The following is a 26753-nucleotide window of genomic DNA, read 5'->3' on the forward strand; positions in this document are numbered from 1 at the left end:
GCGGTGTAAAGAAGCTAGTGGTTAGACAAGCACAGTCCATAGAGCAGCCCACTTCCTCATAGAAAACAAAATTATAAAACAAGCGCACCCTTTCGTTTCTGGAAATGTAGGGTTTACGGAAGTTGAGTCCCAGGCGTGGCTTAGGAACTTCCGTCTTTTACAGCGCAAAAATGGTAAGTCTTCTCTTCAAGTGTGTCTTCTTTACTTAGTTAATTTATAGTCTTGCGTTTTTTGACAGCATCAGACTACAGCGACAGTTACATTGCTACTTTCATGTTTCTGCCACAAGTGGGGTTTTGGGAAAAAGTGCATTAGCACATATAGTATTTTTCTCTTGTAGAATCAGTTTCCCCCCATTTTTGTTTATCACTTAGCTTTTTCCTGTTAATTCTTATATATTAAAATCATTATTTGTATCCAAACAGTTATTATCGGGTTTATCCTCAATTGTATTCATCTCATTTACGACCTTGCTTTTTAAACGGTGACATCGCTCCCCTGATGCTGATGTTTTATGAATTTCATGCCATTTTCGTAAAAAAACAAAAACCTGCAGACACTGAGTTTGTCCAATTGTCCTTAGACAGCAACTCTGCGTCCCTACTTAAACGCCGTGAGGGCCACCCTGCAGGCGGCCCTGTGTCTGGAGAACTTCTCCTCTCAGGTGGTGGAGCGTCACAACAAGCCCGAAGTGGAAGTCAGGTATGTCACTCTGCTTTGCAGAGGATTGCTACTTCTACACAAGTTTGAACCTGTGCTAACTCGCACATGGCAATCTTCGAGGGTGGGAAATGCTGGATGTGCATGCAAGATGTGAAACTGGCTTCTGCAACCGCTTTGAAAGCGCCATTGTTTAAATGAGAAGTTCAGCAATTGGTCATATATTCCATTTGAGACTTTTCATGAATATCTGATGTTTGTTTTTGTTGTGGTTTACAGGAGCAGTAAGGAGCTGCTGCTTCAGCCTGTTGTGATCAGCCGCAATGACAAGGAGAAGGTTCTTATTGAGGGATCCATCAACTCTGTCAGAGTCAGCATTGCTGTCAAGCAGGTATTCAGCCTCTTCTCAACAGTCCAGTGGAACCTCTAGATTTCAATGACCTTCAATGAGACATTGTACTTGCCAGTTGTCCTAAAAAAAAAAAAAAAAGTGGCGGTAGCACTTCACCGAATGAGTATTTAGAGATACACAATGTAAGTAGAGAGGAATATTGGATTGTGTTTGCCTTTGGGAGGCAATACAATTCTGCTGTTTTTCTATATAATCTACACCCTAAAAGCAATTGTGCCATGTCTACCACTTCAGGCTGATGAGATTGAGAAGATCCTTTGCCACAAGTTCATGCGCTTTATGATGATGAGGGCAGAGAATTTCTTCATTCTGAGGAGGAAACCAGTCGAGGTGAGAAACGGGTTGAGGGTGGCTCATTTGCATAGTATGCGGATTGTTAAGAAAATAAAAGATTAGGAGTGGCTTCGCCTCTTCACTATATCAATGCTATTACACTACCCTGATAGAAATGACAGTTGCTGGGGCTTGCAAAAATAGTGAGCTCTGTGCAAAGTCCAGCATTTTAGAGAATGGTTGGATGGATTATAATAAATAATGCATCCATTCCCATAAATACTGTAAAAATAAATTCCCGTGCCTGATGTTGTAATTGACAAATTACAACTTTTTTTTCTCAGGGATATGATATAAGCTTCTTGATCACCAACTTCCACACGGAGCAAATGTACAAACACAAGCTGGTGGACTTTGTCATCCATTTCATGGAGGAGATCGACAAGGAGATTAGCGAGATGAAGCTGTCCGTTAATGCCAGAGCCCGTATCGTCGCAGAGGAGTTCCTCAAGAATGTAAGAGAGAAGTATATGATGCGTCTTAAAAGACAGAATTTGTGGCATTAAGCCGTTTTGTTGTCTTTTCCACAGTTCTGATGACCGCTGACTCCCAGATGGACAGCCAGCTGTCAGAAAACGTTGGGTGTAAACAATCAGTGTTCCAGTGTGAGAGCAACACCACCCACCCATTTTTGACCCCATGTTGGCTTTGTCTAATGACTCATTTCTGTATTCATTGATATCAGTGACTGTATATAACGAAATACTTAGCAGTTTCAATTTTCTACCACTTAGAATAAATGCCCAAACAAAGGCGGGTCCTTAAAGTATTAAACACGCTGGTGTCCTTGAGTACAGAAACTATGGGTGTGTTCAAATGCAATTAAGTAGTTAGGTGTGAGTATTCAGTGTATGTAAGTTTGTCTTCAGATACACATGCGGAAAAAGAAGAAAAAAAATTCACCAAAATGTTGTATAAAATAAATAAAGCGCCAATGTTTCTACCTTTTTGCTTGTCGTTTGTAGTGGAAATTGTTTTGAGATTGCAGCACAAATGTAGGCTGGCAAGAAACTAAGATGATGAGGAACTGACAAAAAAAAACTTTACATGTTGTATTTGTTAGCATTTCTCGGTTGATTTTTTTAAATGACACCCGAGGTAAGAGTCAGTTAAATTTAGAGATGTGTGGGTGAAGCTTTGTGAACCTTTGAGGCTTTCTTTCAAATTGTGCCGAAAAACATTCCAAGCTTTGGTGCTTCAGTGAAAGCAACATATGGGACATCTAGTGGACGAAAGAAGTAAATGCAACCTATGTCATTGAAGTATGAAACAATCACTCACACTTATCTTTCATCAATAAAAGTTTAAAAAATTAAGATACAGAGCGTGTATTATTTACAAAAGTATGTGCTACTGATAAAAGTGTTTTCATAAATAAAATATGATTGACGTGTGTATATTGATGTTTACTATAAACGGGAGTACGTTTGAATAGTTACAAAGGACGCGGGCCATGGAATTATTTATTTATCAAAGATTTTATGCGTCTCTTCACGCTCTCTAATTTTGCAGCTTTGAAAATGCACGTCGTTTAGCTCAGTGGTCGAGTGGTAGAGTGTCCACCATGAGACTGGGAGGTTTCGCCCCACCTCGGTGGGTGTGACAATTAGTGGTACTTTAATAATAATAAAAAATATATATTTTTAAAGCACCAGATCTACTCAGTTATGAGGCAAAATTTACAAACAATATAATTAAATACATTTTAATATTATACATTTCAAATAGGTAGCTTTGAATAGAGAACTTTCACTATGATCTCCCGGTGGGGAGAAGCGAACCCACGCCTCTTATACCATAAGGAAGTAACGGTACCACTTCACCGCCCAGAGGAGGACAATCAACGTTGAACTTAACGGGACCTCTCAAAGGACCGCATCAATTCCAACGCGATTTCGCGGTCTACCAGCCACCAAAGCGTTTCGGGTCGTCAATACATACGCGCTGTGACGTATGAAGCTTCGAACGTCATCGGTCACGTGATACTTGCAGAATGACACAAGCTCCGAAGCCCCATTTCGAAGCTGTGTGATTCAGGACGTTCGACGCCTGCTTCGAGGTACCGGTTTCATTTGAACATCTAGTTAAATTGGAACACGCCCAATATTTGACCAGACATTTTTTAAATCACGCCCACAACATTATGACCAAATCTACCCCAAAACACCTTTGTGATGTGATGACAATACTCGATTTGTGAACGATTCACTGCAGTCTACTTGTAACAAGAACAACCACACAAACATCTTGTTGAAAACGTCTTCTTCTCGCCATAGAACAATATACAGCAGGCAACACCATAACAGATACAAACATAAATTAACATAATTCAACATGAACTCTACAGACAACATGTTTGTCAGTAGTACTCTTATAGTTAAGTGGTCCATTCAAATACTGTAGGTTCTCTTATTTGCCAATTGGACTGTTAAACAGTTTGTCTTTTGTGATGCATGCTGTTACAAACTACTGACTACAAAGTGTGCATGAATACAGCATGTAGTGCACGTTTCTTTTAAAACTGGCCCCTCGTTCTTGGTAACAACGGCTGGGAGTCTTGTTTTCACATTCAAAAAGGAACACTGTACACAGGCAGCCATTTTAAGCCCTGCATTGTAAACCCAACAAATAAATAAAAAATACTTTGGATACAGCCACTTTTAACAGGGCATATATAGAACATATCGTATACATACATCAGTGTAGTGGTAAAAAAAAGTATATTGCACACAGTTAAGTTGATGTGTCAGCAGCAATGTCAGCGCTGGTCTCTGGTTCACAGTCTTTATCTGACGAAGCAGAGAGTGGCGCTTCTCGGAGAGTGTTCGGTCCACAGTTAGCCTGTCCCGCTCCTTTGTTTGACAAGTCCGCCGCAGACTCCGCCTCGGGTTCTTGCTGCGGAGCCGTGGCTGCAAACACACCAACGTTCGAAAAGAGAAATCTACGGCGCAGTCCTTGTTGAATGCAAGGATCTCTTACCTGACTGGGTGCAGGACTTCATGTGTTCTGGCCAGTGGGCCTGCTGACACGGGTAATCGCAGTAGCTGGTGTTCCAGCAGCAATAAAAGATGGCCTCTTTCCTGCAGTTGGCGCACCACTGCTTCTTCTTGGTTTCATCCACCACTTGCTGCTTTTCCAGCTCCGTCTGTTTCTTCACCTCGGCCACCAAGCGCTCTTGTTCCTGTTCCAGACTCTGCCTCATCTCAGCCATTGTAAGCTCTAGATTAGATTCATGTTCACCAAACACATTGCATTACTTTACATTGGAAGTAGGGCATGTATCTGCCAGTAAGGGCCTTCAAGGCCTTCTCTGCTGGCCTAAACACGATCCGAAAAACTGATCTTCAGTTAAAACTTAGATGAAATTGGATTACTTTATTTCCAACAACATTATCTTCATTTCATAAGATGTGTCTGTGTCGCCCAGCTTCTAGTCATGCGTATGTCGATTTTTCTGTCCAATCAGATTTCAGGCTGCATATGTTGCCATGTGAATATAATCTGCCCAGGGCTGGCACACGCACACACCATAATAATAGCTATCTTTTTTTTTTTGTAGCCAATCCAATTTTCGCTTCACCTTTCTCCTGTTTTCACTCAGGCTCAAAAAGTACATATTGTGAGGATAGCTCAGTCAACATTGCTAGCTGGCTGACTTGTTTTCAAGATGGAAACAAACGGGCCGGACGAGGCCATTGTTTGCCACAGGAGGCGCTGCAGGGGTGTTTTGATGTCACTGAGGGTGATATTTTGATATTTCATTAAAATTTGTCATCGTAATAATCGCATAACTTCACTAGTTAATTCACGATTTTATATCTGTTCTAAGTATACAATTTTTTTATAGGTTTTCATACTCTTGTTAACAAAAGTAGAACATTTTTTAAACTAATTAAATAATTCTAATGAATATTTGACGTCTATAGCCGTCAATGGCAGTGAATGAGTTAAAATATCATATTTTATATTTTGATATTTTATTAAAAATTAACGCTGCATTATTTTTTAAATAAAATATCAACATAGAATACTGTATTTATTATTATTATTATTATTTGTGTTCTGCATTTGATTTTATGTACAGAACTTGGTTTCAGCTGCAGTAATTTTTGTGTTTTTTGAGCTAAATAAAGTTGTGTTGAGTATATATTACGTAGCTCAGTGGCTCCTAACCTGGGTTCTACTGAACCCCAGGAGTTCGGTGAGTCAGTCTCAGGGGTTCGGTCTAAATTCAAGGTGAAGAAAGTCAGATTTTCTTTTTATTGTACTATGGATGTTTTAGTTGTTCAGCACATTTTAATGTATGAAAGGTGCTATATAAAGTTTGATTGCTTAAGATTTGATGAAAAGGCTACTCTCCCTGTTTATTTTGTTCATGTCTTAAATTTGAAGAAAAAAATCAATAAAGAAGGGTTCGGTGAAGAAAACTGGTGCGGTTCAGTACCTCCAACAAGGTTAAGAGCTGGTGAATAAGGTCCTTACCAAGATTGTGTTTCATCTCTGACAACTCTTGCTGATGTAACCACTGTAGTTTTTCAATTTCAATTCTAAGCCGCTTCATCTAAAACAAACAACCAAAGACAACATCAAGGGGGTGTCAAGATGCAAAGGCATATCATTAACTGTGCAAAACGACACCTCAGCAATGGTATTCCCTGAAGTGCTCTTCGAGAGGTCACTGTAGATTTCAGTCACTGTACCTTTGATTGTATCCATTATCTGGAAAATAAAAATAATCCTGTCATATTGTCACGCAATGTATAATCAACATTCTCACCCAGAACACAGTCTCCTAAGGAAGTTACTTCCAAACATACGCTCATCAACACCTTGCTCAGAAAGGCTTACTTTGTTAGTGTACTTGGCGATATCTGCGGCGACGTCTGCCGAGGCTGTGGCGATGTACTGATCCGTTTCCACCGACGAGGATGGAGATGATGTGCCTAAGCCCGAGGCTGACACCAGGGTGACAGCTGATGTGCTCAACAGAGAACATAAAATGAGATATTCAGATTACGCTAAGATTTGCAGTGACTATTGGAATGTATTCAACGGATACCTTTAATTGACTGCCTGGTCTGATAACGCGTGCTCTGTGAAGACTGTTGTGTTGAAGATGAAGTCGCTGACGATGAATTGTTGTCACATGCTTGAATTTGCCCTGCCGCGGCAGGCTGCTGCCGCGTGTGCCATTTGTGTGAGGAATTCTGCGGCTTGGCGCTGGGATTCCACACGGTGGCGCTCTGCGCTAGGGGCACGCTCTCTCTCGGCAGCAGAGGGCGCTGTTTCTTCAATCCCGGGGTGGTGGAGGCTGAAGACGAGGACGAACAAGGTGGAGTTGCAGGGGCATTGGAGACGGTGGCAAGGCTGACATTGGCAGCAGAGGGCGCCGCGAGGGAGATCATGGTGACGGGCATGGCCATAGGGGACTGCGAGGCAACACTGGAGGGTGTGGAAGGGGTTGTGCTGTTTTGAGATGGGAATGTTGACGGGGTGAGGGATTTGCCTTCAAGGAGAAATCGATTGCTTAGTGAGCAATTTCACACAAAGTCACACTCACACATCATAAAAACCAGCATCTCACCTTCAGGTTTACTTGCAGATGACTCTTTAGCATTAGTGCTGTCTTTTTTGCGTCTCTTCTTGTCTTTTTTCCCATGCTCCTCCCCGAGGTCAATAACCAGCTCTCGCTCCGAGTCCGAATCCTCCGCAGACGCATTTGGCTTCATATCTTCTTTCACCTGACCCTTCTCCCTCGACACAGGTAACGTTGGGGGGGATTTGGTCTTCTCGGAACTCTCTGGAACGTTTTCTTGAGTCGGCGTTTCTGATTGCATTACACTAACATCCGCTGCTGCAGGTTCAGATACCGGAGCAATATTGGCCTTGCTCTCTTGGATTGGAGATGAGTGGTCTTGGTCTCTACTCTTGTTCTGGGGTTCCTCTGGGGGTGCAGAATCGCCGACCTTTGGTCCTTCATCACTGCCATACTCTGTGTCACTGGATTCGGATTTACCCTCAGAGTCCTCAGTGTCGCTGTGTTCCTCACCTTTGTACACCTCAGAAGAGATCTCATTTATACCTGCAAAATGTTTGGAGCACCAAAGCGATATTACAAAACACACGTATATATAATTAACGATGTATGAGATGAAACTTGTACTGACCGAGCTGTGCTTTACAGCTTTCAATGGTTTTGTCCAAGTTCATCTGGAAGCGGCTCTTGATCTGCCGTTTGGGAGAGGTGAGAACCGGGGGGGTCCCCAGCTTCTGCTGAACCGTTTCACTGAGTTCCTTTAGATCCATTTCGGCTTTACTCCGATCTGGAAGAATACTACATGAATGACTTCATCATAGCAATATCACAATAAAAAAAACAACAACACTTTTTTCCAGACCAGTATACCAGTACAAGTACTCAACTCTTGAGTAGTCGGTATCAGGCCAAAAGTTTGGTGAGAATCTACAAAGTAACCAGTCATGAGAATAAAGCAAAAGCATTGAATAAGAAAGTGTATCCAAACTTTTGGCCTGATACTGTATATCCTAAGATAGCATTTTCCCTTAAAATGCCATGAAATGAAGATCGATACCAATAGTAGTAGTCAAGGAGACCAATAACCCATATTTCAAGCCGATGTTCATTTGCAGTAAAAGAGAAAATATTAGCGTCAAAATGTTTAAAAATGACTTTTTCTTCTCATTTTAAACATAAAGAATTGATAGCTTTGTTTAAAAATTATAACAAAAAGTTGCAGGGAGCTTCAATGGTCAACAGCATGTGTTAAGATAAATTAAAAACAAAGCAAGTAAATAGTTCCCTTAAGTTTTCTATTGTAAATAAAGTTTTCCAAAACATAATTTCTTAATTTTATTTTATTTTTGAATATAAAATAAAGTGTAGGGAGTTCCCAGTGTCAGCATCATTTTTTTAAAATAAATTTAAATAAATCCATAAATGAAAAGTTCCCTGTATCTCACTGAGCAACAAAATGCATGCAAATGTAACAAATTAATTATTATTTTTTGTCAGGGTTCAAAAGATCTTCGCAGACAGTGAAAAATTGTCTGAATATGTTCAAAAAGTCTTTGCAACAAGTAAAAAGTGTCTGAACTCTTTACAAATCCTGATGAAAGCCCTCAGTTCACTACGTTCGCAAACATTCACCACTTGGTGAGATACCAGCTTTATTGGCCTTAAGATTCGTATCAAGGCTGATAACGATATTTGTCAAAATGCCAAATATTAACACCGATAATCGGCTCGGCTGATGATCGAGTACCGATACCTAATTATAAGGCTTGTATCAGTACTCGCCCATCCCTATTTCTTACACGCTACAAAAGCATGAGCGATTACTTCACCTAGATTAAGATTCAAAATGCTTCCTGTCAGCTGTGTCTTCTCTTGCTCGGTGTTGCCAGGGGCTTGTGGCTGTAAAGGTTTGGGGCTGTCAGCTTGACTTGGTCGAGGATGAGCCGGTGACACTGCACACAGGTGTTTACCAACAAATAAGACTCCAGTATAATTTCATAGGATTGAAATAAAGGCCAGAATACCTTGTCCAATACCTCCCTGACTGTTTGCGGCCTTCGCATGGGACTTGTCTGTTGTGTCCTCTCCATCCGAACCTGTATGCGCAGAAGAGTTAGTGCTCATGGGGGAGCGAGGCACGTCCGTGAGAGGCAGCCGACGGCCTGCCATCATCCCTCCAACGCCAGCCCCCGACAACATGGTCCTGGTCAGGGAGATCTTGGGTGACGCAGACATGTCAAAGCTCAACTTGATCTTTTCCTGTTTCTCAGGCTTGAACGGAGTGGATGAGGGGTCGGAGGGGTCGTGCAGCATCTGAAAGCTGTTGTCGTGGGTGTAGGGTGTCCGGAAGGGGGCGTAGTTGAACACACCAAACTTCTTCTTCACGTTCTCCACGTAGACTTCCATCTCTTGCATGGCGCTGTTGAAGATGCTTTTGGTCTTCTTCACAGAGAATGGAATCTCTTTGGACATCAGGTAACAATTATTTAAAGGGACCCAAGCCCTAAAGGGTAAACGTATTCATGTTAGTGACATCAAATCTTTTGAAACGACAACAAAGTCAAGTATGTGAAGCACGAAAGATTGCGACCTGTCATGCTGACCAAAGAAGCGAGCATCCACCTGTCCATCTTTGTCACGCAGAGCTTTTGCTGGCCAGAATGGAAAACCTTTCAATTTAGCCCACACCAGAGGGTGAGGGTTACCCTGTCATCACACAATAATATACTCAACCTCAAAATGTTGACTCTTACATGAAAACATAAACAAGTCCCACTTACACACGGCTCACAGAACCAGTTGTCTCTCTTTTGGCAAGCAGACAGATAACATTCAGGGCAGACTTCAATCTCATTCATCTGCAAAAAGGGATACAGAATTACGTTTGCTGAATCAATCATTAAAAATTCATCTCCACTACCAAAAAAAAAAAAAATGACACAAACCGCATATTCACCTCATGTTCACAAATCTTGACGATAACTTTGGCTGTAGCTGTCAATTTGTGGTTGCCTGAAAATATAAAGTAAGGTATATATAATACAGTGGGAAGAGTTTGACGATTTCATATACTCTAAAAACAGTTGGGTCAAAAATAACCCAAATTGGGTTAAGAATGTACCAACCCAACTGAGTTATTCGACCCAAAAAGTTGGGTCAAATTAAATTAATAACCCACAAAACAACCCATTTCGGAGGGGCTGTTTTATGGGTTATTCAACTGAACCAACTTTTTGGATGAACTGAATAACCCAAAAGTACTGTGTCAAAAAAGAACTGACTGACTCTGAGTTATTTAACCCAATAAGTTAAACAAAAATATTTTTTTTAACCCCAAAGTTGGGTCAAGTTAAATTAATTTGGATACATTTGACCCAACTTTTTGGTGAATTGAATAACCCAATTGAACTGGGTCAAAAATAAACTGACCCAACTTTTAAATTTATTTAACCCCAAAAGTTGGATCAAATAAAATTAATAATCCACAAAGCAACCCATTTGGGGTTGTTTTGTGGGTTATTCATTTAATCCAACTTTTTGGGTAAATTGAATAATCCAAAAATTTGGGTCAGTCCCTTTTTTTTGGCTTATTTTTAACCCAAGTGTATAGAGTGTATAGTTTACCAAGGTACTGTACCCATCCTTTTATGATTTTCTTTTAGAGGTTAAAATAGGCAACTCACCTCCGTTGTATATGATGCAGTTATGCAAAATCCACTTTACATCTGCCAAGAAGGCCTCCGTGCAGCCGTACATTTTCTTTTTGATGTTCTGTGTTGCAAATGGAAAACATCAGTTTTTAAATGAGAGGTGTTCAACATGCATGTGTATTTCATTAAAAAACTTTATATGGACACATTTTTACCTTCTCAAGAGTGCAAAGGTCCATTGGGTGAAATATGTATTCGGCATAGTCTGGATGCTGCTCAAGAGAAACGGGTTTCTGGAAGAGCTCAGTCTTTAAAATAAAAAGAGAAGAGGTGTTGAGGTTTGATTCAACACACCAATTTACTGCAAATCCTTCCCCACTATGGCAGATGACCACTACTGTCATGCTACTACAAAACACTCCAAAAGCTGCATCAAACAAAAAGCACAACCAGTGAAGGAAGAAATCAAGACAGGGACTTGTTAGTGGTGTAATTATTACCCAATTAAAAGTCTTTCTCTGCGTGGAAGCTGCATTGGGAGAGCGAGATGACAAGCGGGGATGATCCTGAAAGAGAGTGAGAGGCGCAGCTGTATCCTCACTATCAGCTTGACAGGCCCAGTCTAGTTCAATGTTGTGGAATGTTGTGTGCATTATATGAATATTAATTTCACATGCAAATTATTGAGGTCTCATGCTAGAGCAAAGGAGGACAGGTTTTAGGGTAAGGCTGGACGATTATGGGAAAAAATAATGATCACGATTATGGTATTTTGATTGAGATGGAATTCACAATTAATAATATTATTATTCATTGGTTTTAAAACTAGTATTTGTCCAACTACTCAAAACTATTATTATTGCATCAAAATACTGTATGCTAAAAAAGTAATTGCAAAACAAATACTGGGTGTTCCTGCGGGTTTTGGCCTATTAGGGGCAGTGTGGTATACAATGAGAACAGTAGAAAGTTGCGATTGAATTATATTAAAATAACTCGTTTTTCTTAGTTGGGAAGAAATTACGCCTTTGTGTAGTGTTATCTTACCTGTCGTCATGTGTTTCGACAGAATTTGTGTGTGCAAAGGCGTTACTTGAAGGACTATTCCTCCCGAAGTTGATGCTAACGTACTGTTAGCATTTGAATGGGCTCCTCCATTCACTTGCATTAGCATTAGCGCTAGACTCGCGATGTGTTAAAAACGAAGCATGTTTTGCATTCAAATCCACACTGTATGTAATTATCCTTATCGTGTATTTCGTTTTACAGTTAACTCCAACTGCAGTGTCATTAAACAGCTTAAAGGACGCTTTAGGGACGGCAGAATCACACTCATTCGCTCCGTGCTAGCTACAAGCTACATGGTGCATTCAGGGTCCTTTCTCAACATAGGGAACTTGTAAACGCGCCGCGGCGTTCTGCACAATACAGTAATCGGTTTTCTTCGATCATTATGATAAAAAATAAAATTTAAAGTCGAAATCAGGATAACATTTCGGTTAATCGTCCAGCCTTATTTTAGGGGAAGAGACTTGATGAGACTACGATGACTGTAAAAGCTCTTCATTTACTGCCATAAGCTTGCTGTGCTGACTTGCCAAGGAAAATATGCTCAGATGATAGAAATCAGTAAGAATAAACAATTACAAATTAACATTGACACTGTATTGCAGCTTCTCGCTCCAATATTACCATTTAGTTAGCATGAGATCCCCATGGAGACAGTGATACCAGCATACTTACGCCTGGTTGTTTCATCTTCTGAAGAGCAAACTTGAGTAGGTAAGACAGCTGCTCTATAGTCAGCATCATCATGGCTTTGCTCTGAGTCTCTATACATTCAGCAACTGTTATTTTCTAATGAGAGAAAAAAAAAACATTGAGAGGAAAATAGTTAGTAGACGTCCACAGTGAGGTCTACGATGTTAAACAAACACAAGTAGATGAAACATCAGTCTTTAAATTCTGGTTTCCAACACCCTTACACTCAGAATATTCCTGGGTGAGTACCTCACACTCCGGACAGAACCAGTCGCCCTCTGGCTCGTCTGGTAGTTTGAGGCACTTGGCGTGGTACACCCTGGGGCAGAGCTCACAGCAGAGCACCTGACCCTCGCGGTGGCACAACCAGCAGTAGAAGTCATTCCTGCCGTCCTGCGGTACAACATCAACAGGGTCTGTGGTGAGTGCTGGCTGCTTCACATAGTAAAAGGGACCATGTCTTAGTTCTGACTGGAATGCAGGCAAAAAGAAACACAAGGTTGGGGGAGATCAAAATCGGGCCAAGTTGAACAAAGACAAGCAGAGATGCACAATGACGACAAAAGGTGCACTGTTGACAAAAAAAATGCTGGGGTCATCCATGGATGTTGAGGTTTGATTTATTTGCAGAGTGCTTTGTTTGCAGCTGATATGGGTAATTCATTAAATTCAAGATGTTCTGTAATGCAGTGCAGCATTTGAGAGTGGTATCTATGACAACCTGAAGATACCATTGAGGGCACCTGCAAAATGGCGACTCCCATGCATTTAAGAGTGTGATAAAGCACAATATCAGTATTGTTACCATAGATTTTTCTTTTCTAAAGAGGAAGTCATCCCCTCCAAAAAGTTTTTTTTTAAACAATAATATGCTCTGTGCAGCCCCACTAGCCTAAATACGGTATTCTGGTTACTATTGAGTTAGTGGAATATGAGTTATGCAGCAAAATCCAGCATTTTGCCACTTGCTGACGAGTGAAAATTACATCACAGTTGCTCAGGTCTCAGGTAACAACCAATCACATCGCAGCTTCAGAAAACAGGTGAGCTGTGATTGGCCGTTGCCTGAGCCCTGAACAACTGTGATGTCATCTTCAGTCGACAGCAAGTGGCAAAATGGCCGCCCCTGAGCTGGATAAAAAAAGGCTGCATAACTCATATTCCACAAATGTAATATTGATCAGAATGTCATGTTTAGACTAGTAAGGTCACATATAACATATTATTGTACTGGGATGTGAAGACGGTGATGCAATATTCTTCTCTACTGTTAAAATGTGCGCAAGGTTCCAAGGACTACTTGCAGCACTACATATAGCTTCAGATTAGAATTCTTGAAATTACTTAAATGGGAAATCAGACCCCCATTTTTTATTATTATTTTTAAACAATATGTTCTATGCAGCCCACTAGCCTAAACACGGTATTCTGATTAATATTGCATTTGTAGAATATATATAAGTTTTAAGCAGTGAATCCCAGCCATTTTCGTCCATCTCAAAATGTCATGTTTAGACAAGTGGGGGGCACATACAACATATTATTGTAAAGAAGATTTTGGGGTTGACTTCCCCTTTAGCAATGTTGGATGGCTGTGAGAGGAGTGATGAAAAAGCCATTTTTTCTCCATTTCTTTTGTTTATTACCTGGTCTTTGCTGCTGCTAACAGCACCTGGTTTCTTCTTCTTTTTTGCTGGGCTGGGGGAGGTGTCAGCAGAGGAGTGACCATTTGATGAGTGAGAGGGACTACTTGGCATCTTTCGCTTCTGGGTCGTCCGCTCGGTTGAGCCTGTGTCTTGTGTTGCAGATGACAGTTTGATACAAATCAACTAAGGTTCCGTGAGGGCCTTATTTAAGTCACATGCAGTTATGATCAGAGGTTTACATCACTCAACTGTATTCAGTTTAGAATTTCAATCATTTTTTTGAAGTCTCAGACTGGATTTAGATACACATCATTTACTGCAATTAGGACTTTCTCTACTCCTCACAAAGTGACAACCATTAATAAAAGGTTAAGTTAGATCCTTACAACCCCACTAACAATTGGTTAAATGTCCCTTAGCAAGTTTTGTTTCACCTCAGCCAGACGCTTTACAATGATGCCGGTTTGGTTTTTGGCTTTGCCGCTTATGTGCAGTGATTATTTGCAAAAACTAAAATAATAAAATGTATTAGTCTGAATCTGAACATTAAATATCTTGGCTTTGTAGTTTGTATTGTAGTCAATTTAATATATACTTACGTTTTATGCAATATCCCAACTTCATCGGAATTGGTGCTTGTACGATCATTCCACTCAGAAAACCCCCCACTTTAAATAAATAATTAAGGATGTCACTTTAACGCGTTAATCTAGATTAATTAATTACACGCAAATTAGTGCGTTAAAAAAAATAACGCAATTGATCGTGAGTGGCAAGTCAACATGCATTTTGGCCCATCGATGTACCTGTAGGTGGCAGAGGCGCCACGACAGGGTAGCACTACTAGCCACTACGAGCAGACATGGACGCGAGTGCAGCACAGCCAGGAGAGTGAGGCAAACTTATTTGGACCTATATCTCCCAGAACCGATATTTTGACGGTTCTATTCTTTTCAATGTACATCATTCTCCTCGCCAGGACCCCCGGGATTGCGCCGCTGGGCTTCCGTAGTTGCTGCCGCTGCCGCAACTGCCATTCATCACGAAGGCTACAAGCTAGATCACCATGGCGGAACGCAATGTCGTGGAGCGATGGCACCGACATCGTTGGAAATCTGTCGTCAAGACGAGTCCGGGGATGCCCTTAAGACCCCGGTAGGACGTACTTTTCGGGAGATACGTCCGCACAAAGACCTCTAGGAGACCGGTGATTTTCAAACACTTACCCCACCTGCGATGGTTGCTATACCGGGTAAAATCACGGGTTTGTGGCTCCAAAGACCTCCACGAGACCGATGATTTCAAGGTATAGTAAAGGCTTATAGTTAAAAGAGTCATGACGTTTTGGCAGTACAAGCCCGATAACCGAAATCAATAAAGGTCCACTACCCGTCCGCCTCAGAAAAGCAAGAGAGGGATTTTATTAGCTACTTTAAACAGCGAGTAATATATTAGGCTCAAAATGACGGCTCTGGGAGATCTAGTTGTCTTAAAATTCTGGTAGTGCTAGTGGTTAAACGCAAGTTTATTTATAAAAAGAGCATAGCCGGGACTATTAACAAGAACGCAGTGATTTGTACCTTTTGTAAAAAAGAAAAAAAGCAGCTCCAGCCTGACTTATCATTTAAGACTCTCAATGTAAACAAGCTTGTTTGAGCAACTGGCTCAAGGACACATAGCGTTGATCCTGTAACCTAGCTTGGGGTGGGTTTTTGATTTGAGGAGTTGATACTGTAGCCCCAGTTCCTCTTTTGGGTTTGAGTTGTTATGACCCAGATATTGTAGCTTTAGATTTTTGTTAACCTTTCCTTCTAACCTCTAACTTTTCCTGATTACCAGTTTGATAGTTTAGCTCAAAAACCACCACAGCTATTTATTATCAGTTCATCTCATGCCATCCATACACCGACCGCAGCTTGTGGAAGTTTAAAGTTTGTTCACATTTTTTTTTACATTTAATTGAAGTTTAGATTATCTTTTAAAATAATGTATGGCCTAATTGGTTTGTTGATGTGCTTAAACGTTTTCTTTTGAATTTAATTTATGAAGCACTTATGAAGCACTCTTCTCTTCTTGGTGTATTCAATTGATTAGTCATTCAATACAATTTTGTAATGTCCTGGAATTCAAATTCTTTATTTGGGAACCTTTATCAGATATGAGATTAAAATAGATTAAATAGATTAATTAATTAGAAATCCTGTAATTAATTAGATTTTAAAACAATTATCGCCTGTCAGCACTATAAATCATCAAAAGACCCATGCTAATATGATAGTCATGAAATAATGAGTGTATGTAAACTTCTGACCACAATTATAAATACCAATCTTGAATACAGTTATACAAATAAAGTATATTAAAATAAAACATGCAAACTTTACTTGAAGCAATATAAAAGTTTTACAGCATGTATGATTAATTCTCACCTTTAGATCGCGTTGAGCTTTCCATTTTCTCCATTGGAGTGTCAGTCTTTACTTCGTCTGCTCCGCTTGTGTAGACAAAAGAGTTTAGTTAATATAGTACATATCATATCGCATCGTGGGAATTACACAGTGCACATTTGTAAACTTGAAACACTGGCGCTGATCAGTGTTTTGCATCTATTTTCACTGACTTACAAAGCTACGGTTTTACTTACAATATGCATATCAAAAACCGTCCTTGTGATGATGCTAACACAATATTTCTTCAATACTTTTTTAAACAGATCACTGAAAGATCAGTGTCAGCTTTCATTTGGCAGAGATAAGACATTATAATACACTGCATTAACAATGCACATCAATTATCTGAAATGTTTGTTTCAGCCAACATGGGCTTTGACTTTGTGGATTTTTTGGGGGGGTTTATGGTTGTATTAAACATATAAACATAAAGAAAACACATTACAAGTTTAAAATATAAGTAGAAGTTTAAAAAAAGAAATACAAAAATTGGAAGAAAGAAAAGAGTTTATATTTTCAAAAAGGGTAGGAGGAAGTTAAAAACGTATCTAGTCCTACCCCTTATTCGTTTTATGTTGATAAAATGATAAGGTTAATGTATTTTAACAAATACACTTTTGGAGTCATTTGAGAATACTTGCCAAGACTCAAAATTTTGCTGGGGCCAAAAAAATGTAGCGCTCAAACCAGTCAAATGAATCGATGTCAAGTGTTCATATACACAGTAAGTCCGCCTGGAGATACAATATTGGCCCAAGAGTGGCTAAATGGCAGTAACTGGAAGACCAGATAAAGACAAGAAGCACTCTGGCAACAGAAGACAATGGACGATAAACAGAATGTTGTAGAGCGATAACAGATAATGAAATAGAGATGCTTTGGCGCCAATATCTCAACATTGACCATTTGAGGCATTAGAGAATACACTTGACAGTCTACGCAAACCTAAAAAGAAGTTAACCATGTCAACAAAGAATTATACAAAAGCCAGAGCCAACCAGAGTAGTTAGCCTTAGTAAACTGATCACAAAAGACATGGTACACTCACCTACTGGTTTAAAAAACCTGACTGACCAACCATACCCTAATGACAAAGACCATTCTGATAGCACAATTGTACAAAGTGATTATGGCAATACCTTTTTATCTAACCTTTATTTACCCATATATGACTATTGGGAACAGATTTACATTTGCAATGCCGACCTGCCTGCACACAACAGAGTAAAACAAAGTAAAAATTTAATAAATAACTCCCCTATAGGTGCTCCATTCCAATTTAGTGCCCAGTGTTTTAACCATTTCCTCTTTTTTTTCCACAACAGGGCTACTTATCCCAACAGTCCAGGGACCATGCTCCCAGATAAAGCTACAAATACAAAACAAATAAAATAAAATAATCACTCCGCCGATAGGGATGTAACAATAACGGCAACATTGTGATATTGTGATATTAAAATTGCCACAATATCGTCATTGTCATGTCACAATATTAAAATCAGCACATCTGTGAGGTTGAGGATGATGAGGTTGTATTCCATTTGTGCAGTTATATCACCCTCTGGTGGTTAGGTTATTAATGCAGTTGGATTTGAAGTAGGAATGTTTTGGCCACTGCCACTGCTGCGGTTATGACTTATATAAATCAGTAATACCAGCAAATATTTTTCAACATCTCTATGATACTTTGTGCCGCTGATGACATGACAATGACATGTCATGACAATGACAATGACCCCCCCCCCCCCAAATAAATAAATAAAAATGTTTAAAAATTTGTTTTTAATTGAATTATTATTGGGGGGGATGTTCAATATTGTGAGTTTTTACACAGTATTTTTTTTCATATTGCCAACCAACCCACAATATCGTGATTGTTTGGATATCCTCGCATCCCTATTTGCTGAACATGGGCCTACAACATAGAACACATCTTTTGTGCCAGAGTCCATACTAGAGATGAACGATAATAACGGTGACCGATAACTATCGGCATTTTTTCGACCAATTTCACGTCAAACGGATAAAACAGATAATAAAGAAATCTGCCGATAATAATAGACATGCCACATTGGTCCACCTGTTGTGTTTGTGGCTCAAGTTGTGCCCAACTTCTCAACCCTTCCCCTCTGCTATGGTTGTGTCGCATATTTGTGATGTCATAATGTGCGCAACCTCGTGTTCACAGAAGATGTTTCATGGTGACATGGTAGTTGCCAGTGTGGGCTTTCTTTACTGTGTCTCCCCAAAATGTTACCATCGCAGTTTTTTGTTGTATTTGTTTAAACATGGTAAACTCAAAATGAGTTACTGGTTGTCTTTGAAGCAGAGATATCAATAAAATTCAGCTTCACGGTGCTTTACACAATGTATTTAACATGTTAGACCCATTGAAAGCCTATAAAGTATATTTGTATTCAAGTAAATTTTGCAAATAATTATCGGCTTACTTATCGGTTTTTGACATCGGCATTTTCTAAATGACTGGTTTATCGTATCGGTTGAAAATAGCATTATCGTGCATCCCTAGTCCATACCACCAAACAAGTACAACAACAGACTCATTGTGGTTTAAATTGGACAAGTCACATTCAAGTCAAAACAACTGAATCGTGGATTGCTAGTCCCGCCCAAAAGAAACATTTATTTAATATGCAAATGAAAGCCTGGTGTCTAAATACCCACCAGGTATTTTTCAGTATCAGTCAATGCTTCACCCTGGTTTGTATTGTAGGCACCATGATGTCATTCCTATTGTTGTTTACAGGCTCTCTGTCGAGAGAGCAGAGCTTTTTAAAAATGTGGTTCGCCAATCCCTCCTCACCCATCCTCCCTCTCCTCCTCCATCTCCATCACAGAATGATGTGATCATGTGTCTGCCATGGACACAGACCATACACAAAGACAGACATAAGGGCAGTGAAAAGACATTCTGGCCTTTTCAAGCACCCAGTCTGAACAGTCAAATGATCACAGCAATGTCCCATGCAGTTCAGGAATACAGCAACAATTAACATAAGACAAACGCATGACACCCAATTCTATGGCATGAATATTATCTAACAGAGAATTATACATCAGGTACTGATACAACCATTTCCACAGCCTACACCACTAGAACATCCATGCTTCAATGAAGGAAATCAACAGCATGCTTTCCATCTTACTCACATAAAGATTCTTCACCCTATTTTTGAACTCTTTTCAATTATGGAGGGCGTTGTGAAATGAGGGAAACGGTGGTTCCAAGTATCCCAGAAGGCCTCCTCTCCCCGCTGCTTCCTCCTGCAATTGTCAATCTTTAACCTCAGCTGCAGGCGCCTGATTGGCTTGAGCAGCACTCCGAGGTACCTGATTGGATGCTAAGCTCAATGTACCACATAAGCTTTTCTGCTTTTTGATCTCCTCAGCTACAGTGCTGCAATGCAGAGAGGACTGCTCTCCACTATTCCTGAATTCCCTATTTCCTCCGTTAAAGCGCACAAAAAAGGCCACGGACATGTAAAATGCAGCTTTTATGAGTGAGACGGCGAGCGGAGCTTCTCTCCTCTCTGTGCTCTCAGAGGTATATGGCATCCATTTTGATGAGGCTTTCTCTCTCTCTCTCCAGCTGCTCGCACCACACACAAAACAAGTCCACACCGCACCAGTTGAGTATAGTGAACAAGGACCACATGCAGGTTATCGTGTCCTCTGCGTTTTATTATGCAGTAGACACAAAGACAGAAGTCACAGGTCTGACTCAGAAGGCAGAACCTAAATCCATCACAAGCCATCCGTTTCTCTTTTGCTGCTAGGTTACATTGAGGAAATATTGCAGGAATTTGCTTGAGTATGGGGGGAAAAAAACACAAAGTCTTTTAGCTTGACATTTCCTGAATATTTCTGAAGAGACCATTTTGCTGTAACTGTGGGGATCATTAACATTCATTGCAATAAATATTGCACCATTAAAGTATAAATATTAGCGTCTGGACTCGCTCCGAAAATCCAGATTTACTAATTGTGCTGAAGTCAGCAAATGAATTCCATTTGGATTTGTAACTTAATACAATTATTTCCAGGGCGGGGAAAACAAAAATTCACAGAAATAAATCAAATTTGACTTAAATAGTAAATGGAGAAGACTTATATAGTGCTTTATCTACACTTTTAAGTTTCAAATGGCTAACCTTAAAGCTGCTCTCTGTAACAATATGGCTGCTCTCTGTAACAATATGGCCAAAAATATCTTTACAATAGTCTTTTTATTTGACCATTTATGACTGAAACATATTCTAATTAGTAGATTAACTCCTTAGATGTTCACAATGGGTACTCCAGTCCTGCAAGCCTCTGGGCAATAATTTTAATTTCCCGCCCTCTGTCTATGTATATGACGTCTGTGCGCAATGTGTACGTGAAGAAGAGTGTGTGCAGTTTCGTTTTTCATCAACAGGTGGCTGTAGCGATTCAAAATGGAATAGTCTGTGTTCAGGAGTTTTAAGTAGAATCTTGTGTTGCGGTAGAATGTGTATCGGTTATTGCACACTGTGGTGTTACAAAGTAGTAGTACGCGTGCAAACATCCTGATTGCTGAATGGGTTAGCCTGCATGCTATTTGGTAAACTAAGCTAGCTGCAGAGACCATAGATATATTAGCTATAGAGTAATCAGTGTGTTTGGCTCCAATAAGATCATAATAAGTAATTTAATTCTTTAGTGATTTTGACACAGATTGATTTGTTACAAACATCAGACATGCAGCTATGACATTAGCCACATGCTATTCTTTAAATCGGGATTGTAACGTAGAGACCATCGAGGGGATTACTCAACACGGTAACCACTCAGAGTGAAGGCTCTATGTATAGATCTCTGTACCGGGAGCAGCTTGCCAAAATATACGTGTCTTGCTTCCATTTACTAAACGATCGCATAGTATTTCAAAATTTTCTTTTGCAGCCCGACACCTTATTGCGTTGTTGGCCTTTGACCTAACAGCCAGGGAGGAAAAAGCTAATGCGCATTTGTTTGATGGCAAATCACCGGAGACGACAAAAAGATTATTGTGAAAAGAACAGGAGGTGAGGTACGATTTCATGTGTATGGACAGAACTCCGTACACATCCTTTTTTAAGATGCGTCAACTGGCGTTCCCACATGGTTTAAGTCTGCAATTGTCATAGAAAGTGGACTCGCGCTAAAAGGTTACCATGTAAATAAAATGCAGGTTCTGGTGACGCCACACCATCTGATCCCAGACCGAAAAATTATGATTTGATTTGTAATTTTCCACGCCCATTCGAACAACTCTCCAAATTATCACCCATTTGTGCACAACACTAATAAATATGCTATCAAACTAAATCACATCCAGCCGTCTGTGACGGGTCAAGTTACAGCAGAAGCGGTCAACTGGTAGACAGTGATATAAGAGACGAAATGAAATACAGCACAATGCAAATATGATCATCAAATCAGGAAATGAAAGGTGTGACCAGAAAACAAAACACAGGTGGGGGGGGGTGTCAGGGGGGGGGGGGGGGTGATTCTTTCAGTCAATAGAGAGTGAGCTTGAACTCAGGTCAAGCATCAAGCAAGTCTTCATAACCAGGCCAGAGTGTCTGTAACGAGGTCTGAACCAGATACGTGTATAACTGTCAGAAGAAAAACATACTAGGCTAAAACTGGAAGACAGAGCAAAACAACCACACTGTATGATTTCCCAGACTCGCAGAAAGCATCCAAGAAAGCAGAAAGCAAGCAACCTAAATATAGCACATTGAAACAAGATTCTACCAAACCTGTTTGTCCTTCAGACAGGTTTTCGAAAACAGGGATGAGATGAGATTTCTCTGCAGAGCCTATTCAGAGGAGATCCTTCCCTTCTTCTTTCCTCCCGCTTACATACAAGTAACCAGTGTGCTTGGAGCACAGGGACAGAAAGGGGAAGTTCTCTAAGATGGCTGACACTCAGAAGCAGAGAACATTGGGAGGCAGTGCACACCATTAGACTTCAGCAATTCCTCATCCGCTGCGATAAATAAGTCGCAACGGCAAAATAGGTCTGCAGATCATTTATAACTTTACAACACCAACCTAAAATTGGTGAGCAGATTCTAGAATTAGGCCCGTTTAAGACATGTTTCAAAAGGGCAAATGTGTGGTAAAGTGAACTGACTTTCCGTGAATGAGGAAAGTGCTGGGTGATTGTTTTTGATAGGTTTGTTGAATATACAATTGCCGAGAATGCCTGCTTGGCAGTACTGCTCTCACGCCAGTTTGAGGCCTAAATTAAACTTGCTGTGCAATCAGTTTACCATCTGTTAATTCCTTTGGGCTGTCCTCTTTGCAATGGTGGCTGCCTCTCCCATTCTGAAGACCTTTGTTGTTTTGTTAGAATACTCTGACCAGGTGGGTCCAATTTGGTCATGTACAGAGACTCATCGCCATTAGCTGTGCTCATCTTTTCAGCTCCAATTCTAGAATATGGTGGGACAAAATCTTGCTTCCCCTCCCCCAGTTTTCAAGGCATAGCTCATATACGGCTGATGCCTTGACAACAGCGTCATATTAGTGAAAGAATAAAAATCTGGCTTACCTCTGTGGATGCATGTCTAACAATTCTGTGTGATATGTCAATGCTTATTACAACATGGAGGACAGCCCTGTCAGCCCTCACCCTGCTCCCAGCACAGCCACGCTCTCAGTCTCCACAAGCGGCCCTGCGCGCTGCTCTCATAAAAAGCAAATGCTGAGTGGACAGACACACTGGCAAAATGTAAGAGAGCTGCCGATTGGCTGTTGCACTTCCTGGCTGCTCGTCTTTTGTTAGGTTGAGAGAGGCGGAACCATGAAAAGATAAGGCTGAAACGCAGAACTTCCCACTCAGCTGTTGTGCTTTCAAACATTTTATACGGTTAATAATTACGTCAGAGAAAAGCCAGTCCCTTTCCCAGAACGACCTCAATCGATATGCCTGACCCTTAATTTAACTAACCAAGAAAACACGAGGTGTTCTTTAAATAGACAGTTTAGCGATGTTATCCCTGCATTTGAGCTGTATAGTATTAAAAACATTATGAAGCAGTTAAATGATTTACCAGGAAACTTGACCGTTTGCCTCTGTACAGCCAACAGACTAGTCAGGTTACAGGGGCTGGCCTCAAAGCTCAGCGGTTAGAGCACTTGTCTTGTAAACCAGGGGTCGCGAGTTCAGTTCTCGCTGGGGCCTAACTGCACATTTTAAGGCTTGCTGTGACTTAACTGTAGGGCTTGGCTTTTGTACTGAATGGTTGAAGGTTCCAATCGCACTTAAGAAAAGCGGAACTACAATTACTTATGGCGTCTGGCACTGTTGCGCTGCCTAACTGAAATGAGTTAAAAAATATATTTATAAAGTTGTTGATTTTACATGAACTGAACAATCCCTGAAGAGATGTACGATTGATGTGTGTGGCTGTGTTTGTCTACAAACCCCAATTCCAATGAAGTTGGGACATTGTGTAAAACTTAAGTCAAAACTGAATACAATGATTTGCTAATCTTTTTCAACCTACATTCAATAGAATATGCTATAAAGACAAGATATTTAATGTTCAAACTGATGCACATTATTGTCTGTTCTTTTCGCAGTTGTTGACTCTTTTTGCAGTATAAAATATAACTACAGTACTAGTACTTTACCACTTAAGGTTCATACAAGAACAACATATACATGAAAGCATGGACAGAGCATAGTTTTCATTTTTAAATGGTTGCTAGGATTGATCTTAAATCCAGATGTACTTACTCTATGCCTAAAGTTACAGTGTGTAAAAAGTTAATAATAATAATAATAATACATCAGATTTAAATAGCGCTTTTCTAGACACTCAAAGACGCTTTTCAATGCAATGGATACATTCATGCACTCACACATTCACACTGTGGTGGCGGTAAGCTACTTAAGTAGCCACAGCTACCCTGGGTCAGGCTAACAGAAGCTTGGCTGCCAGCATGCACCTACGGCCCCTCCTAATCAAATAGCGACATTGTGTATGGGGCGTGATATGCAGCTGTGACGAAACCAAGAAGCCAGCGCCGATGCCGGAAAAAACAAACCTGACATGGATGAATGGACGCTGAAATTAATTCTGTTCTTGCAGAATTACTCACCGTTTCCTAGTTGAATGTTGAACAGCGAGATGCGTTTCATTCATGCTTTTGTTGCTGGTAAAGATGTTCGACGAGAATGAAGATATTTTCATCCGTGGCCGTGATTGGTCAAAACAAACGTTCACAATGCCGCATCGCCCAATCAGCTCTAAGTATTGAACAGATTGTCCTGCCTTTCCCGAGCAAATCACCATTGAGCAGTCCCAGATTGATATTGTGGAGAACTCCCTTGAATGGATCACAATATCAATCTGGCTATTGCCAGGTAACACGCAAGCACCATCGGGGCTAACTACTCTCGCGAAGTTGTCCTTTGGGCATCCGTAGCAAGAAGATGGCGGTGAAGTGAGGCTCTAGCCATGTAATATTTTTCAATTACTAGACATACGATTATAAAAAAAAAATTATGTTGGTGTAATAGAACTTTTTTTTTTGCATATTATTGAAATCAATAGTGGGTTTTTAAAATGAATGAATTATTAGTTTAGCACTAGATGATTACACACTGTCACTTTAAGCACTTAACTACACATTTATAAACATCTGTCGTTCCAAAATGAAAGGCAGAAATGACCTTTTGTGGTACAATACACATACAATTATGTTGAAATAATTTGTAAAGTGAAATCTCGCTGCAATTTAATGTCACCTAAAGAAAATGGATGAATGTTTTTTAAGAAAGAGTGATATGTCTGCTTGATCATGCTTAAGCTCCTGGGACAAACCAGATCAAGGATTGTTAACAAACCACAAGATTTGATTTCTTGTTTCTTTTGTCATATTAAATTCATGATGGCAAAATATCAACATAAATATTTTGTTTGTTTTTTGTGTGTGGAAATTTTAGAATTACCGTTACCTACAGGGTTTGGGTGGAATCATTCTGCCTTTCTTCAAACTTATTTTTTAACTTTTTTGTATGACATTTAAAAAAGCATGAAGTCACATCACTATTATGTTGTTAGATGTAAATTGTTTTGTTTTTGTTTGGTTTAATTACCTTTTATTATAAAGATTTAAAGAAAAAATAGTTGTAGTATACTCTCAAGTGTAGCATCTCCAAGCTGAGTTGGCCAACATCTTCATGAAGTTAGAGGTTGACCATGCAAATCATCAGGTGAGTAAAACAATAAACAACTTCAATCACAATCATTCTACAGCACAGTATTTTGACTGCAACATCAGTTCACCATTCAGGTAGTGTCACTCAAGGCTCAATTAATTGACATTAAATAATAATAAAAAAATATATATGCACATTGTGTTTTTTCCATTGTTCCAAAAAATCTCTTTAGAACTAATTAAGAGGGCGTGAGGAGTTTCTATCAACATAGGATTGACAACAAGTAGCCTTAAAACAGTAGCTTAACTAAAAATAAGCGTTTTGTTTACTCCCTTTTTACAAATTCGAAGTATGTGGCGGTAACAAACACCATAGCACACAATTTTACTCGAGTTATATTATTTTACGCTTAAATTAGCTAGGCCACACGTTCGTTTTTACAGTTAGGTGCGAATTTTGTTCATGTAAGTTCGTTCTATAAAAGCGCAAAATTTAAACCTAATTTGTAATAGTGACGACAGTGGCCCACTTACAAAATGCATTCACATTTTTGCTATTTTGTGTGATGTTGGCGTTAGCCATCGTACCTTTTGCTCCTCCGGAGGCAGGTTCAGATTGTGACATCTGGCTCGTGTGGGTGACTTCTTTGTAAGGAATTCTACAGGCCTCGAGATGGCGCTGTCGTTAGTCATTAGTCCTCTTGTCACCGTCGCAAGTAGATTTATACTGTGACCGTCTGATAGTAATAGCCTATATATAGCAAATTTTAAACATAACATAACGCATTGTTAGTCCAACTCTTCTGTTTCACAGTGTACTAATTCAAATGTTTGTGAAATCATCTAACATCATCTGAAAATTTAACTTACAATACCAGCGTCATCGTGGCAATTTCCATTACATCCTATAACTGGTATTTTTGTTATTTATCACGAATGAAAATGAAATGCCAAACTTGAGTAAGACCACAAGATATTAAATGATTGGTCTCTTTACCCCCAATTGAATAATGTGATGTTGATTCAAAAATTGATAACAACGTCGCCTGTGTTTAGGATTTATTGAACTGTGTGTGCTGTGCAAGCTGTATAGCAGTTTGCAGG

At 39.9% G+C, this 26753-nt stretch overlaps 2 protein-coding genes across 7 annotated transcripts; one reads left to right on the plus strand and one right to left on the minus strand.

The window, feature by feature from the left end:
- The first annotated feature begins 18 nt into the window (after positions 1-18).
- Positions 19-2348, plus strand: arpc4l (actin related protein 2/3 complex, subunit 4, like). The gene is made up of 6 exons (XM_086086495.1): positions 19-173; positions 584-702; positions 940-1051; positions 1307-1402; positions 1690-1860; positions 1936-2348. The coding sequence occupies exons 1-6, from the start codon at positions 171-173 to the stop codon at positions 1939-1941; spliced, it is 507 nt and encodes a 168-aa protein (XP_085942621.1). The 5' UTR covers positions 19-170; the 3' UTR covers positions 1942-2348.
- A 1302-nt stretch (positions 2349-3650) lies between these two features.
- LOC147166889 (MYND-type zinc finger-containing chromatin reader ZMYND8-like) lies at positions 3651-26287 on the minus strand. 6 transcript variants are annotated; one of them, XM_086086493.1, is made up of 21 exons: positions 26238-26287; positions 16428-16492; positions 13999-14147; positions 12577-12745; positions 12335-12448; positions 11092-11157; positions 10807-10899; positions 10625-10712; positions 9898-9953; positions 9722-9799; positions 9532-9647; positions 8966-9444; positions 8771-8893; positions 7573-7728; positions 6990-7487; positions 6465-6911; positions 6254-6378; positions 6044-6124; positions 5888-5966; positions 4385-4624; positions 3651-4314 (listed from the first exon to the last, which is right to left on the minus strand). In XM_086086493.1, exons 3-21 carry the CDS (start codon positions 14079-14081, stop codon positions 4139-4141), a joined length of 3267 nt encoding a protein of 1088 aa, XP_085942619.1. In that variant the 5' UTR covers positions 14082-14147; positions 16428-16492; positions 26238-26287; the 3' UTR covers positions 3651-4138. The 6 variants fall into 6 exon arrangements, with proteins under 6 accessions (XP_085942619.1, XP_085942616.1, XP_085942615.1 ...); XM_086086490.1 differs by lacking the exon at positions 26238-26287 and adding an exon at positions 23032-23143 and having other exon boundaries at positions 12602-12745; XM_086086489.1 differs by lacking the exon at positions 26238-26287 and adding an exon at positions 23032-23143 and having other exon boundaries at positions 8978-9444; positions 12602-12823.
- Between the last annotated feature and the right edge of the window lie 466 nt (positions 26288-26753).

This window comes from Leptonotus elevatus, chromosome 10, assembly GCF_054856555.1.
Source record: "Leptonotus elevatus isolate MCC_2025b chromosome 10, RoL_Lele_1.0, whole genome shotgun sequence".
NCBI lineage: Eukaryota > Metazoa > Chordata > Actinopteri > Syngnathiformes > Syngnathidae > Leptonotus > Leptonotus elevatus.

Bases quoted from the DNA above. Each gene is read 5' to 3' on its own strand.
- LOC147166889 (XM_086086488.1), bottom strand. The intron at 9,954-10,624 runs GTGAGTTGCCTA...TTATATTTTCAG, and splicing joins CTGCATCATATACAACGGAG to GCAACCACAAATTGACAGCT. The intron at 6,912-6,989 runs GTGAGATGCTGG...TTCTCCTTGAAG, and splicing joins ATCTGCAAGTAAACCTGAAG to GCAAATCCCTCACCCCGTCA.
- arpc4l (XM_086086495.1), top strand. The intron at 703-939 runs GTATGTCACTCT...TGTGGTTTACAG, and splicing joins AAGCCCGAAGTGGAAGTCAG to GAGCAGTAAGGAGCTGCTGC. The intron at 1,052-1,306 runs GTATTCAGCCTC...CTACCACTTCAG, and splicing joins TCAGCATTGCTGTCAAGCAG to GCTGATGAGATTGAGAAGAT.